Here is a 17,002-nt window from a genome sequence, read left to right on the forward strand (position 1 = left end):
TCTTTTTATATCTATTTTTTTTTACTTGGTTCAGAGAACATAACAAAGAAAAAAGAAAGAATGGGCTCTACTTAAAAAAGACATTGCACCAATTAAGATTTTATTGTTTTCACATTCCTTTGGTTGGAATTTCTAATTCTTAAACCAACAAGAATACAGAAACTTGGAAAGAGAAAAACAATCTAACAAAAACTAAAATGGAAAATAAAAACCACCTCATATTCTGACAACAGAACTCTGCTCTTACAAAGGGGATAACAACATTTGGTCCCGGCAGGGATCGAACCCGCGACCTTCGGCTTGTAAGACCAATGCTCTAACCAACTGAGCTACGGCACCCTACATTAGAGGAGTTAATCCATCCATTTTAGAATTTTTAAGAGATTGCGTAGGATCTTGAGAGTAAAATACTCCTCCATTTCGAAGGATATATTATGAGAAAAGAAGAATTATATTACAACGTGATACTTATTCAGAAATTACAATAAAATGCAAATCTGCCGATTTTTTTATGAAGACATATTCATCTTGTCCATGTAATTAAAGATATGAGTTACGAATAGTACAATTCTATGAAGATTCTCATCCCACTCAATCAAATTGACTAACGTAATGTTTGAATGAGAATGCTGTTGTTAATTGTTTAATTCAAGTGTATATTTAAATTGTTAAACGGTTAGTTTTGTATTTTAAAATAGGGTGAGATATGAGAAATAACTAATTTACGTAATGGTATGAATAAAATGTTTTCAATACAAACTTTTTGACAAGAAAGAATACTTCCAATTTTAGATATGATGAAGTAATTAATTTATAGTATGAAGCTCTTGAATTTAACCTTTAATATTGAATAGAAAAAGACAAATATCTAATTATCTGGACTTTCTTTCCGAAATTATTATTCTTTAATTAAATAATTATAAGAGCATAATTAACGAGAGTTTAACTTTTATACATAACAATATAAAGTATGGAAAAGGGTCAAATATGTCCCTATACTATTGAAAAAAGTTTAATATTGCCCTCCGTCGTTATACTATCAGTCCAAATATATCTCTAACCTCATACTATCAGTCCAATTATATCTCTGACATCATAAAAGTGGTACAAACCTACTCTTCCTCCGTTAATTGCCTCCCTGTGACAACATTTCATTGCTACCTCACCATTATACTCTCATTTTCATCCCTTCCCCACAACCTTTCTTTCATTTTCATTTGAAGAAAATCACAAATCATAGATATACAAACAAATTATATCAAAAGAAATGCTAATAGCTAAAGATAATATGAAATAATGTGAACTGAGAAAATTTTGATTTTGCTATTCAAAATTCATACTTATACGAACGAAAATACATTTTGTTTTATATAATAAGCTAAGCAAAGATACAGGCAAACAAGTTTAAGGTTTCAAAATTGACCATGGTGAGAAAGAAAAACAACCTAGACACGAGAGTTAATTTTTATTGTTTCTTTCTCTTCAACCACATTTCTGGAATGCTACCATTTTTTCTCTCTTTACGTTTTATGTTAAAATAAAAGTGGTACTAAATTTTCCCCAAATAGGTCTTACAAATTCAGCGACAACACATGAAAATGCAAAATAAAACATAAAATTGTAAGATCAAGTGAAAGGTACGTACAATTCCAGGATCGGCCGGAGAAGCAACAGGTATTTTGAAAAGCAAGAGGAAGTAGAGGCAGTGAAGTCTTCAAAATAATGATAGAACTTTAAAGTAATTGAACTTGGTAGCTGCAAACATGGTGAAATGGTGAGGTAGCAATAAAATGTGCTATAGGGGAGGCAGTTAACAGAGGAAGGGTAGGTTTGTACCATTTTCATGATGTCAGGGATATATTTGGACCGATAGTATGACGTTAGGGATATATTTGGACTGATAGTATAACGGAGGGTAATATTAGACCTTTTTCAATAGTATAAGAACATATTTGACCTTTTTCCGTATAAAGTATTTAGGTGATGTTAGTTACGTGAAATTTAGGCAAATAAATCTGCTATAACAAGTTAAGTACACAAATAATATAAAAATCATTCACACTATCAATATATACAAATTAAATTCTAACGACAAAACAATGTTTTTCCACAGTAATAATAATAACCCCATTTTCGTTCTATTGGGTCCAAAATGTTGCTTCCCAGATAGTGCGACAAAATACACATAAATGCGATAAAGAATCTTAACATGGTTGTCAACCTTTAAGAATGTGCACTTTGTCGTATCTTTAAATAGTGGTGATCTAGAATAAACATATATATACTTGTAGCAGATAATATTGAAAATATATTATTCGAATGTTAACCATTATGTAGTTTTCGTGGAAAAGAGATTATTTTAATTATGGAAGCTCGACAAATACACTTATCCTATAGACAAATAGAAAACACTAATTGTAAGTCTTTCTTTTTTAAAGAAAAAAAGATAATACTTTTTATTTATTCTAAATCTATAACGATTATTTGACAGAAAACGAAAATCACTAACGATAATATATTTTAATTTAACGTGACAACCTCACTCTTAAACATCTTTCAACTATAATTCTGAGTTTTGTTATATATGTCTACCAAACTCAATAAATAAACCATATTCAATTCTTTTTCCCTTAGGTACATAAGTCGGAGAAAGAAAACTGGAAATCAGAACTGCAGGTGCAGCTATGAAAATGAACAGAAAGAAGAAATGCATATGAACATACACTAGCAACTGTTATAAATGTAATATGAGCCAATTTCTGTTAGCAGAAACAATTAAGACAAATAATTGCAATCCTTTCTAATTTGAGAAAAATGTCAATCAATCAATCAATGGATTGATCATCCCTTTACACAAAAATTGAAGGGGGGAGGAGGAAAGAAAATGGGAATATGTAAGGATTGACCAACATGAGAATGCAACCAATAGGAGAAAAATTAATGGAAGGCAAAGAAATAAAAAGAATTGAAACCAAGACACATGTACAAAAATTTCACACAGATATGGAACACAAATCTTCAACAACTTGTCTGATGTTAGGCCTTTCATTTACTGGTAGAATACACCTTAATGACACAGCTAGCAGATCATCCATTGCTTTGCACTGTTCTTCTCCTCCTGCAATATCTCTATCAATACAGTCCATTCCTCTACCTTCTTGATCACACAACCGAACCCAATCTGTTAAATCAACTGCACCTGATTGCCCCGAGATTATGTCACCAGCGCTTCTTCTCGTGAGCAATTCCATTAGAATCACGCCAAGAGCGTATACATCAGCCTTAAACGATGGGATAGGTTTCGTTGCAGTAGCAAGTTCGGGAGCGCGGTACCCAAGAGCCCCTAGGTTCAATATCTGCTCTGCAATCCCTGCTGGAGTCATCAAGCGGTGGAGACCATAATCTGTGAGGCGGGCACTGTAATCAGCACCAACCAAGATTATATTAGTCGGCTTCAAGTCTCCATGAGGCAGGCTTCTCTCATGCAGGTATGCCAAACACCGAGCAACTTCTACAGCGACTTTCAACCTCTGGTTGAAGGATAACGGGGAGTACCTCCGAGGGGTTGTCTCTGTAAAGAGTAGACATTCACTAAAAAATTAAACTGTGAAAATGTTAAAAAAGAAGTTCCCAGCAAACCCCATGCTTCTATAAGTAAATCAGTCTTTGTTGAACGCTCGGATTGACATCCAGGAATTTTAATGATGCTATGACAAAGCTATACTTTCCAGATTTATAAAGTTTTTTCATCATGATTAATGAATGATTCCAGAAGAAGTAAAAGGGAACTAAGCGAAATGCTCAGCAATTACTACAACATTCTAAGGCATTTTAACTATATGGTAGAATAGGTCTATTCCCTAATTTGATGGGCTTCCGATGTATGGCCGTCGGAGTATGTCAATTAGTGAACCAAAGAGCTCTTGCACGTTTCTGGAATTCTTGAATGTTCTCAGATGAAGCATACAGATCTTTGCAAACATTCAAACAACATAATTTGTAAAGAATATTCAGATTCTACAAATGCACTCTTCTTTTATTTTTCCTTTTTCCTTTTGATCAACGACTCTACACCGCATTCAATCAAAAGAGACCACATCTCTAAGTAAGATCTAATCACTATCTTCATAATAAGACATGTAAAGGAAGCACAGTTGCAAGAGGCCAAGCCAACTTGCAGCCGAAATTTATCCTCTCCACATTTTTATCACTATGATCCCACAAAAAACATGAGAACGCAGCAATAAGAAACCACCACTAGAAATAAGCTCTGCTGCTTTAGAAACTATCTATGCCGAGGAGAGCAGACATTGATCCCAACACAGGATAATTATCCACCAGATCAGCAAAAGAAAACTTTTTAATAATAGTAGCCAAACAAAAATGAACGTGGATAATAAGTATTGAAGTTATTCATAAATAAATCTTACCATAAAGATGCATTGCCAAGCTATCTCCTGCTATGTAGTCTGCTAGAATGAGCCTCTCTTGTTCCCGAGGACCCCAGTAATATGCTCGTAAAGGAACAGCATTTGGATGCCTGACAGATCCGATCTTTTTAACTTCCTTTGCAAATTCTTTCTTGTTTTTTACTAACCCCACCCGCAACCACTTGACAGTGAGAACGTGACCACTATTTAGAGTAGCTTTATACAATGTACCATGGCTACTTCTACCCAGAACTTCAGCAGGCGCACGAGATAACTCCTCAGCAGTAAATGACAGTGAACCATCCAGGAAGAACAATTCCCCAGCCAATCGATCAGGTGAATACACATCCAATGTCACTGGTTGTTCAATTGTGTCAATAAAACGAGGGGAGGAACCTATTGGAGAGTCTGGCGAGGATCTCCGGCCAGATGTTGTAGGATGATTACCTACGGTGTGCGAAGTTGCTGAACCTGCAGTTACTCCCTCTGGAAAAACATGCTCAACAATTTCTGTACCAGACTCAATTTGCCCAGACAGCGATCTTGAGTTTGATGTGAGCAAGTGATCATTAGAGAAACTCAACGAAGTTGGGGGCGGCTCTGAGGAGCCATGGAACTTGAAAATAGCAGGCCGATTGAACCTTCCAAGTTTAACATCTCTTCCAGCGGATTGGCCATTAAATCCACTTCGCAAGCGGGAATCTTGGGCCCGAGCTCGACGGTAAGCGAAGAGAACGAAGGCAATCATCAAAAGAGCTCCAACTGAGGCAACAATAATTGCCACTTTGATACTGGATTTCGAGCTGTGATGGTGCGGACTACTTTGATCAGGAACGCCATGATTATTATGTGGCCAGTTGCTCGGGAAGATCAAGAGTGAGTTTCCAGGATGAAATGAACTATCAGAAAAGTTTTTCAAGCTAATAGGGACTGTACCACTTAGATCATTGTAAGACACATTAAAGACCCTCAAATTCGATGAAAGATTTTCAGGGATTCTACCCGTAAAGTTGTTTTTAGATACATCAAGGAATTCCAAACTTCTAAGTTTACCCAATTCGCTGGGCAGCATGCCTGATAACTGATTCTTAGCAAGATTTAGCACTTGAAGCCTCCCCAGATTGCCAATGCCAGAAGACAAATTACTTGTCAATGAGTTTTCTGAAAGATCAAGAGACTCTAGTGCCGGGTATGTTGGTTGAAGAAGTAATTCGCTACTATGAGAGCCTTCAATAGGAATTAATCCTGACAACTGATTTCCGGACATATTGAGGTTCATTAATGTCATTGAAGTGAACAATGTAGGTGGAATAGGTCCACCAAGTTTATTGGTGCTGAGATCAAGTGTAACCAGTCTTGGGTAGGTGCCCAATGATGGAGGTAAGTTTCCCTCGAGAGAATTGTTTCCGAAATTAAGAGAAGTCAAACGTTGAAACTGAGAGGTTATATTGGGAATAATTCCAGTCAACCTGTTTGAACTCAAATCAATAGTTTCCAGATTGCCTCCCCAGCTCTCAATAACTGAAATGTTATCATCTAGCATATTTCTGCTCAAATCCACAACTGCACAATTTCCAACAGAAGATGGGAGTGAACCTAACAGGTGGTTTGATGAAATATTTAGAACACTCAAAGTTGTTGAATTGACTTTCGGAATTGAACCTGCATGCGTCGAAACGAAATATTAAACTTTAACCTTCACTTTAGGAGAAGTTTTGAGTCCAAAAGGAAATGGATGATATTAGATAGGACCGTGTGCATTGCTATTAAACATCCAATTTAACTTTCAGCAGAAGTCAAAGTAAACTATTCTGTCTAAAGAATATTATAGAAAAACTATATACCATAAAACAAAATAAAGAAAAAGAAAATCACTGAGACAAGTACATAACTATCTAGCTAATCTAAGAGTCAATTCCTCAAAGAATAAATACAGGAATGAGAAGAATTAAATATCTTTCAATAGTCAACCGCACCATTCAATTTCTGAACAGAGGATCTCCACGTTTAGGCTCTAAAAGGAACCATGATTTGGCCCCTATGATGAAAGATATCCAAGTGTAACTAAAAGAACATGAAACTGTGAACCCTCTTTTCTGTTTCTCACGGAACAGAACAAACCTCTCTTCAGAGGGTCATCAAGGTACATCTGCTCTTCTTCTTTTCCCCTATCAAATCTCACCGATTTTTTTCCACTAATTTAAGTACTCGTTTAATAATAATGCAGTATGATTCTGACAGAAAGAATTAATCCCCCCCCCCCCAAAAAAAAACATCATCATGAGCAGCAAGAATGCTACACTGGAGGAATGGGGAACCTCTACACGGGGTAACAAAGGATAAGTAAAGAGAAAAATGAACATATTAAGGACAAATAGATTGCTAATGAGATAAATGTCATTCATTTTAGGTGCAAATATTGTGCTATAACATAAGATATTGAAAGCAGAGAGAAATTCCATATTTTCAAGTTTTCAAGATAAAGAAGAAATATCGCTCCAGCAAAGCTTGCCATGAATTTTGAGCTATACAGCATGAAATTAAACCATCGCAAAAAGACTGTATTGTGGCTACTAAATGATACAGTCGTGCAACTATTCCATTAGGGGCTTCTATTAATTTTACTAAACCAATTAGGAAACCTCTTAGCTTGACTACTTTTTGTCAAGAATAAAAAGTAAGTCCTATTTAACATGCTTTGCTATTAAAAACTCCTCTACCAAATCCACGTTACTCAAGATCTGTTGAGGCAAACACAAAGACAGGCAGTAAGAAGTTGTTCTAAATTCTCCCAAAAAACACATTTTTATACTTGGCATAGGCCGAATGACCTTAAAAGATTTTTATTTTCTGCGATATGTATAGCCAAACACTACTCACGCAAGAAAACTAATTACAACCTGACAAGTAAACAGAAAGAACAAGTTTTGGCATTCACAACTGTAAAGTTCCAATTTGGTAAAACACAAGAAAGTTTCCAATTCAAGTCCACCACCAAAATTTAAGAGCCTTGAAGTTTAAGGCATGCATAACAAATAATATACAAATAAAAGTTATATATTTAATTAAGATCGTTCAACAACAAAAATACTGATCCAAGAAATGCAAATAACCTGAAAATCCATTGCCACTAAGATCCAGTTCTTCCAATGGAACCATCCCTTGCAAAAGCTCCTCAGGAATCGACCCGAAGAGCTGATTATTCCCAAGCCTTAGAACCCTCAAATTAGGCAATAACCCGAAAGACGGAAGCTCTCCCATTAAAGCATTATTCCCCAAATCCAACACTCTCAAATTCACAAATCTCTGCAACAAATCTCCCCTAAAAAAACCACCATCCAAGTTATTATGACTCAAATTCATAATCTGAACTGTTGCAGCCAATGCAGATACATTATCCGGTCCCATATTCGAAAACGACCCGAAAAACGAGTTGTTACTCAAATCAAGATGCTCAATATACCTCAACTCATAAAACAACTCCTCAATATCACCCCAAAGCCCATTATTATGCAAATCCACTACTCTCAACTGCTGAAGACTACTAATTCCACTAGGGTAACCCCCTGTAAAATTATTGTTACTCAAATTGAGGTAATTCAAACTCCAAAGCTCGTTAATTCTGGCCGGGATTGGCCCATAAAACTGGTTACCAGACAGATCCAAATGTTGAAGAGTGAACATGGAACCCAAAGCGGGTACAACCCGACCCGTGAAAAAGTTACCCGAAAGACTGAGATTTTTGAGCTGTTTTAGCCCATTCAGAGTAGAGAACTTCAAGTCACCCACTAATCCAAGCCCGTCAAGTACAATGGAGATAACTGAATTTGAGTTGGTGTCACAAACGACGCCGTGGAATGACTTTGGGCATGTTGATGGATCTGACCCGAGACCCGTTTGGCTCCATGTGTTGAAGATTTTGCCTAATGGGTCGTCTTTTATGCCCTTTTTGAACTCCAAAAGTGATCGAACTTCTTCTTCTGAAGCAGAAGAGGCGTTGAGGTGGAACAGAAGCAAAAGGAGTAGTAGAGAGAGATATTGAGAGAGAGTCATAATGTGAGTGAAGTTAAGTACTAAGAATGAGGCATTGAGATGAAAAAGGAAAGTCTGAAAAAGGGTAAAAATCAGAAGGAAGGTGGACTATGGAGAGAGCACCATGGAAATTCAAGAAAGCTCAGGAGAGAGAGAGTGTGTGTGTGTTTTTGGAGAGGTGGGTGGTAGGGGGAGGGGGTGGGAAAAGAGTTGGAAAAGGGGAATAAAAGAGGGAAATTAGGGTTTTTATATTAGGGGAATAGAGTGGCAAATGAGTTGTGGTGTCTCTTTTGTATTGGAATGGGGTGTTTTTTCATTAGAGAAAGGGGTGGTGGAGTAATGGGGTTGGGGTGGGCAGAGGGTGGGGTAAGGAGCAGAAGTGGAATTTAAAATTGATGTGTTCGAAATTTTAATCATTTTAAAATATATATATAAAATTTTAATCAAAGATATTGAGTCTAGTCGAGTCGTAGTGAAAACTTTACCTCCGCCCTTGGTGGAGGGAGCATCAAAGTGAGGTTTTAATATTTGGGAAATGAGTTGTTTTGTAGTGAAAGATGAAGGAAGATTGATTTTAATAATAATGACATTTGACAGAGAAGATTTTTATTAGTTGTAAATTAGTATTAGTATTCGCGCATCATTTGACAGAGAAGATTTTTATTAGTTGTAAACTAGTATTAGTCGCGCAGATACAAATCATGTCAAATTATGATGTAGATTGTTTGAATTATGTGCAAATAACCTTAAAATGTAAATTTCTCGGATAAAAATTATATAATATTAGATATTAATTATAAAACAGGATATGAAATTATTGTTCAAATCTCGTAATGGACTACCTATTTTTTTCATATACGCAGCAACCTAGCCCCTTGATTTAGTACTTGCATTTCGTTTCGCTGTCAATATTAAAGAATACTAAACATGTGATATTGTGATCTGTCTTGTTTGAGCATATTAGATCATATTATTTTAACAAAATTCTTAGTATCACTTTGTTTTTATCTAAAAGTCAAAAATGTCTTATTCATCACATCATAAAATGTCTTATTCATCACTTTGTTTTTACATTATTTTACGCATATTCATTTTTCTTTTTGTTCTTTATAGTTATTGTATTATTTATTATTTAATATTATTATACTATCATATAATGTTTTATTAGTTTAACAATTAAAATAATGTCTTCCTTATTATCCTTTTAATAGTCTTTAATAAATATAAATGTTTTATTCTTGAAATTTGGTATATTTTTATGCTTGTATCCTCTTATTCATAATATTTTAATCATTTAAATTTATCAGTAATATTTTTAAAGATAATTTCATTATTTTATTTTATCTATTTTTAAATTAATTTAAAGTATAAGTATCCTCTCACTACCTCCATTTTTTTATATACTTTCTCTTCCCTACAATAAATTTTAATTAGTTATATATTAATGTTTTACCTATAACCAAAATAATATTATATTTTATTTTACATTGAACTTTGAATTGGTCTAAAATACTAATACATAAGTTACTTGATTATTATGTTCCAAATGTATTGAGTTCTCTTATAATTGTTTTCGTATTAGATGCAGTTAACTTTTCTTTCCTTTTTAGCTTTAAGATATAAATTTAATTTTTAATTTTCCTTAGTAAATTACCTATATTAGAAATTTATTATGTATTTTTAAAAAATTTATTTTAATCATCGAAAAATATTTTTCTTAATTGTTTGAATATATTATATCTAATATTATAGTAATATTTTTACTGTCATTTTATTTCTTTACTTAACATTTTCAAAGATAAAAAAATCATGAAATAAAAAAGATCTCATCTCAAATTCAAATAATTCTTATAATTCTATTTTCTAAATTGGACAGCATTTTCAAAAAAATTATGCTATACTTTCAAACTTAAACTAACTACACTCAATTCAGATATTAATCATAGAAAAATATTTACCTAATTGTTTGAATATATTATATTTAAATGTTGTAGAAATATTTTCATTGTCATTTTGTTTCTGTACGTAAATTTTATTTCTCTTTTATCTTTAAGATACATTTAATTTTTTATTTTCATTAGTAAAATTACCTATATTAGAAATTTATTTTGTATTTTTAAATTTTATTTGTTATTATTTTTCATAAATAAGACTTCAATTTCGTGATATTTTTCATAGTCTGAGCATTCTCATCATAGTATTAAGAACTTTCTAATCTCAAATTCAAATAGACTTTCTTTTCATTTCTAATAGTGAACTTTCAATAATTTAACATAATTTTGCTAATTTTTAATCTAATATATATTCTTGGCTTTTCATTAACTTGTAACTTTATTTAATATCATTATCAACTACTATTCTTTAATATAATATAGATAAATATATAATTTTCTTAATCATAAAATAATATTTATTTCGTTTTAAAAATATTGATCGAACATTTAAATTATTTATATTTTATTAATATTTTTAATTATTCTTTATTTTATTTTCTAAACTTTTGATTTATAAATATTCTCACATTCTTTCTAATTTAGTTTTGTTATTAAATATTTTATTTTTTTATTTTATCTATTAGACTTGAGGTACGTGGACTTATCCATATTATGAATTTTCTTATCATAATATAAAAAACTTTCTCATCTCAAATTTAAATAAGTTTTATCCTTTTTCTCTATTATAAAAATCCGAATTTTTATTTTTCCTCAATTTTTTCTTGATTTTTGATGTTATATTACTTAATACCTAATATTATTACATTATTTAAATTTAATATCTATTTCTACCACACTCATTCTAATATATTATAGATAAAAATTTAAAAAAAAATTCTCTTCTCATATTCAAATAATATTTAACATTCTATTTTCTAAATCAGACCGTATTTTCAAAAACTAAGGTATACTTTCAAACTTAAACTAACTACACTCAGTTCAAATATTTATCATAGAAAAATATTTTTTGAATTGTTTGAACACATTATATTTAAATGTTGTAGCAATATTTACGTATAAAATATTTGTTTGCCCAATTTATCAATGTTAATATGACTTTATTATTCTTGTTATTAAAATACTTTGTATTGATTATTTAATTTTTTTTTCTTACCTTATAAACAATTTGTATATTTTATGTAAGATCTTATTTTGATATTTGAATTTATTTAATTTTTAAACTCAATATATCTTTAATATCTTAAGTAAATTATAGTTTTATTTTATATTTTAACTTACACCAAAGTATAAATAGTAATAGGTTATCTCAATTTACGTCTTTCTATATTTTTTTATTTTTTTCTATTATAGTTTTTTAATTAATTTTTTACCTTCATATTTCTAGCTAATATAGATATAGATATAGATATAGATATAGATATAGATATAGATATAGATATAGATATAGATATAGATATAGATATAGATATAGATATAGATATAGATATAGATATAGATATAGATATAGATATAGATATAGATATAGATATAGATATAGATATAGATATAGATATAGATATAGATATAGATATAGATATAGATATAGATATAGATATAGATATAGATATAGATATAGATATAGATATAGATATATGTTTCTATTTATAGTTTCTAGTTATTAATGTTGTCCAAAAAATTGTCAAGTGACTTCATTTTAACTTGTCACTTGGCTTAACCACAATGCATACTACCCTCCTTTTAATATAATATAGATAGATGTTAAAAAAAATTGTATTTGGTGTGTTATGGTTTGAGTTTACTCCATGTTTGTGTGTATGTGTGTGTTCAGACAAAATTGTGGTGTTAATTAATTGCTCTTAATGTTATTTTATTGTTGTCACGACCCCAAACCCGGACCCGGTCGTAATGGCGCCTCTCGTGAAAACAAGGCCAGCCGACACATTTCCAATTCAGTTTTAAGCAATTAATCAATAAGCATTAAGTCTAAAACATGATATAAATCCAAAAGTAAACAGTGACAATACGAAACAATTCACGGAATACAACCCAACACAGCCCAATACCGGGGTGTCACTAGTCATGAGCATCTAACAATACGCTACAAATCTGAAATGCCTACTAAACTATTACAGAATAACTGATAAAGAGATAGAAATGAGATAAAGGGGAGAAACACGGGACTACGGACGCCAAGCAGCTACCTCGTGAACTCCGAAGTCTGTCGGGAGCTCTCAACTCGCGCTGACAAGATCAGCAATGCCTGAATCTGCACACGGGGTGCAGGAAGTAAAGTGAGTACTCCAACTCAGTGAGTAATAATCATAAATAAACGACTGAGAGATATGAAAACACGTAAGGTACATTACAGGCTATAATGAAGCAGAAAAACCAGTAGAAACGGTGAAGCAGTGATCATGTGAAAAGTCATTTTTAATTCAGTTCAAACTTCATGAAATGCCTTTTTAACAATTAAGCAGGTAATGACAGAGAAATAAGACAGATAAGTACATAAAGGATTGCCCCTCGGGCATAATGTCAACAATACCAGCCCCTCGGGCTATATCTCACATCACAATGGGTACCCTCGCTCATTGGGGGTGTGCAGACTCCTGGAGGGGCCTCTTATGGCCCAAGCGCAATATTAAGCCATCTCGTGGCATCATCACTAGGCTCTCGGCCTCATATCAACAAGCCACCTCGTGGCGTACCTATCTCAGGCCCTCGGCCTCATAATCATAGCCAATGTTTCCTCACAACATAGGCCCTTGGCCTTACTCAGCCAAAGTCCTCACAAGCCACTCGGGCAATAATAAAACATGAATTCTCAGCCCAAATATCATTTAAGTGTTAAAAACAGAGTAAACATGACTGAGTTCAAGTATAAAGTCAAAACAGTGAGGAAACATCAATAAATATTCCCGAAGGGTTCAAATAGTTGGTACAAGTCCCAAATATGGCATTCAGCCCAAATCATGATGATAGCAAATAGATTTCAGTCAAATACGCGGTAAAATAGTCATTCAGGACGGACTAAGTCACAATCCCCAACAGTGCACGACCCCACGCTCGTCATCAAGCGTGTGCGTCACTCAATATAGCACAACGATGTGCAATCTGGGGTTTCATATCCTCAGAACATCATTTACAATCATTACTCACTTCAATCCGGTCCAAATCTAGCCCGCAACGCCTTTACCCCTGAATCGGCCTCCACTCACGTCGAATCTATCCAAAATCAGAATCACGACGTCAAAATATGCTAAAGGAACGAAGCCCAAGCGAAAATAATCAATTTACAACACAAATTCCGAAATTACCAAAACCCGACCCCTGGGCCCATGTATCAAAATTCGATAATTTTTACATCAATAGATTCCTTATCTCCCCACGAGTCCATACATATCAAAAGTTCTGAAATCCGACTTCAAATGATCCTTCTAATCCTCAAGTCTAGATCTCTAATACCAAGCCCTAGTTTCCCCAATCTTAATCCTTAAATTCCATTAATTATAGCTCTAATCCGTGAAAGAATACCATAGAAATGAGTTTTAGGTCCAAAATCCTTACCTCAATGAAGTTCCCTTGAAATCCTTCTTCAAAACCGTCCAAAAAGCTCCAAAGCCGACTTAAAAATGGTGGAATAGCTCAAAAATCGCGAAGGAAACAATTTATACATTCTGACCCAAGCATTTTCGCATTTGCGGTCAATCCATCGCATCTGCAGTACCGCTTTTGCGGTCCAAGAGCCGCTTCTGCGGTTTTCACTTATCCTCCAGCTTTCTGCATCTGCGATGCACCAGCCGCACCTGCGCCATCGCAGGTGCGATTCACCAATCGCTTCTGCAATCACAGCCTCCATCACCTTCTTCCGCTTCTGCGGCCTTCCTCTCCGCATCTGCGGCATCGCATCTGCGGTCCCCAATCCGCAGGTACGGAAATACCAGAAGCAGAAAATCTGCAGCTCACCAAAATTCTAAACTCCTTCGTCAACCCCCCGAAATCACCCCGAGGCCCATGGGACCTCAACCAAAAGTACAAACATATCCCATAACCTTATTCAAACTTATATCAATCTTCAAAACACCTCAAACAACATCTAATCAACCAAAACACATCGGATCCAAGCCTAAGTTTCCAAATTCTTTCGAATTACGCTTTTGATCAAAAACCTAACCAAATCACGTCCGAATGACCTGAAATTTTGCACACACATCCCAAATGACACAACAGAACTACTACAACTCTCGGAATTCCATTCTGACCCCTATATCAAAATCTCACATAACAACCGCAAATTGCCAAAATACCAACTTCGCTAATTCAAGCCTAAATCTACTCTGGACCTTCAAAACCCATTCCAATCATGCTCCTAAGTCCAAATCACCTCCCGAAGCTATCCGAATCATCGAAACTCACATCCTAGCCCTCTAACACATAAGTCAACATCCGATTGACTTTTCCAACTTAAGCTTCTTCAAAAGAGACTAAGTGTCTCAAACCTTACCAAATCCTTTCCGAACCCGAGCCAACCAACCCGATCAAATATAGAACCAATAGACAAAGCAATAAGAAGCAGAAATGGGGGGAAATGGAGCGGTAACTCATAAAACGACTGGCCGGGTCGTCATATCCTCCCTAACTTAAACAAACTTTCGTCCTCAAACGAGTCAAGAAACATACCTGAAGCCTCAAACAAGTGAGGATATCTGCTCCGCATCTCCAGCTCAGTCTCCCAGGTAGCCTCCTCTACGGGCGGACCTCTCCACCGTACTTTCACTAAAGCTATATCCTTTGATCGCAACTTTCGAACTTGACGCTCCAAAATAGCTGATGGCTCCATATCATACGTCAAATCACCATCTAACTACACCGTGCTGAAATCCAGGACATGAGACGGATCCCCAATATACTTTCGGAGCATAGAAATATGAAATATCGGATGCACACTCGACAAGCTGGGTGGCAAATCAAGCTCATAAGTCACCTTCCTAATTCTCCGAAGCACCTAAAAAGGCCCAATGAACCGAGGACTCAATTTACCTTTCTTCCCAAATCTCATAACACCCTTTATAGGCGAAACCTTCAACAAAACCTTTCTATCAGCATAACTCTTTTGCCTCGACTGCGCCGTACGAAGCCTCTCCTGAATTACCTTTACCTTTTCTAAAGCATCCTGCCCCAAGTCTGTCCCAATAGCCTAGCCTAACTCGGCTCAAACCAACCAACTGGAGATCTACACTGCCTCCCATACAAAGCCTCATACGGAGCCATCTGAATACTCGACTGGTAGCTGTTGTTATAAGCAAACTCTGCAAGCGGTAGAAACTGATCTCATGACCCTCTGAAATCAATGACACAATCACGCAACATGTCCTCCAATATCTGAATAGTGCGCTCGGACTGCCCGTCCATCTGAAGGTGAAAAGCTGTGCTCAACTCAACTTGAGTACCCAACTCCCGCTGCACAGACCTCTAAAACTGTGAAGTAAACTGAGTGCCCCTATCTAAAATGATAGAAATTAGGACACCATGCAAACGAACAATCTCTCGGATATAGATCTCTGCTAGTCGCTCTGAAGAATAAGTAGTACACACAGGAATAAAGTGCGCGGACTTGGTCAGCCGATCCATAATCATCCAAATAGCATCAAACTTCTTCAAAGTGCGTGGAAGTCCAACTACAAAGTCCATAGTGATCCTCTCTCACTTCCACTCTGGAATATCCATCCGCTGAAGCAAGCCACCCGGTCTCTGATGTTCATATTTCACCTACTGACATTTGAGACACCAAACTGCAAACCCCACAATGTCTTTCTTCATTCTCCTCCACCAATAATGCTGCCTTAAATCCTGATACATCTTCACGGCACCCGGATGAATGGAATACCGCGACCTATGGGCCTCCTCCAGAATCAACTCCCGAAGCCCATCCACATTGGGCACACAAATTTGGCCCTGCATCCTCAACACCCCATCATCACCAATAGTCACATCTCTGGCATCATCGTGCTGAACTTTGTCCTTAAGGACAAACAAATGCGGATCATCATACTGGCGCTCTCTAATGGGATCATATAAGGAAGACCGAGAAACCACACAAGCCAATACCCGACTGGGCTCCGAAATATCCAACCTCATGAACCGATTGGCCAAGGCCTGAACATCAACTGCAAGAGGTCTCCCCAACTGGAATATATGCCAAACTCCCCATACTCACCGCCTTTCGGCTCAAGGCATCAGCTACCACATTGGCCTTTTCCGGATGGTACAATATAGTAATATCATAATCCTTTAGCAACTCCAACCACCTCCGCTACCTCAAATTAAGATCCTTCTGCTTGAACAAGTGTTGGAGGCTACGATGATCAGTAAACACCTCACAAGACACACCATACAAGTAATGCCACCAAATCTTCAACGCATGAACTATGACAGCCAACTCCAAATCATGAACGAGGTAGTTTTCTCATGGGGCTTCAACTGACGAGAAGCATAAGCAATAACTCTACCCTCCTGCATCAATACACAACTAATACCAACTCTCGAAGCATCACAATACACGATATATGAACCTGAAGTTGATGG

At 35.3% G+C, this 17,002-nt stretch overlaps 1 protein-coding gene and 1 non-coding gene across 3 annotated transcripts; both read right to left on the minus strand.

Annotated features, from left to right (window-relative positions):
* Positions 1-265: 265 nt before the first annotated feature.
* Positions 266-339, minus strand: TRNAV-UAC (transfer RNA valine (anticodon UAC)). Its single transcript has one exon. It is a non-coding gene; the product is annotated as a tRNA-Val (tRNA).
* A 2,436-nt stretch (positions 340-2,775) lies between these two features.
* Positions 2,776-8,745, minus strand: LOC107766808 (putative inactive receptor kinase At5g10020). 2 transcript variants are annotated; one of them, XM_016585679.2, is made up of 3 exons: positions 7,544-8,745; positions 4,431-6,092; positions 2,776-3,571 (listed from the first exon to the last, which is right to left on the minus strand). In XM_016585679.2, exons 1-3 carry the CDS (start codon positions 8,481-8,483, stop codon positions 2,994-2,996), a joined length of 3,180 nt encoding a protein of 1,059 aa, XP_016441165.1. In that variant the 5' UTR covers positions 8,484-8,745; the 3' UTR covers positions 2,776-2,993. The 2 variants fall into 2 exon arrangements, with proteins under 2 accessions (XP_016441165.1, XP_075081152.1); XM_075225051.1 differs by having other exon boundaries at positions 4,431-5,993; positions 7,544-8,717.
* Between the last annotated feature and the right edge of the window lie 8,257 nt (positions 8,746-17,002).

Source organism: Nicotiana tabacum, chromosome 11 (genome assembly GCF_000715075.1).
Source record: "Nicotiana tabacum cultivar K326 chromosome 11, ASM71507v2, whole genome shotgun sequence".
Classification (NCBI taxonomy): domain Eukaryota; kingdom Viridiplantae; phylum Streptophyta; class Magnoliopsida; order Solanales; family Solanaceae; genus Nicotiana; species Nicotiana tabacum.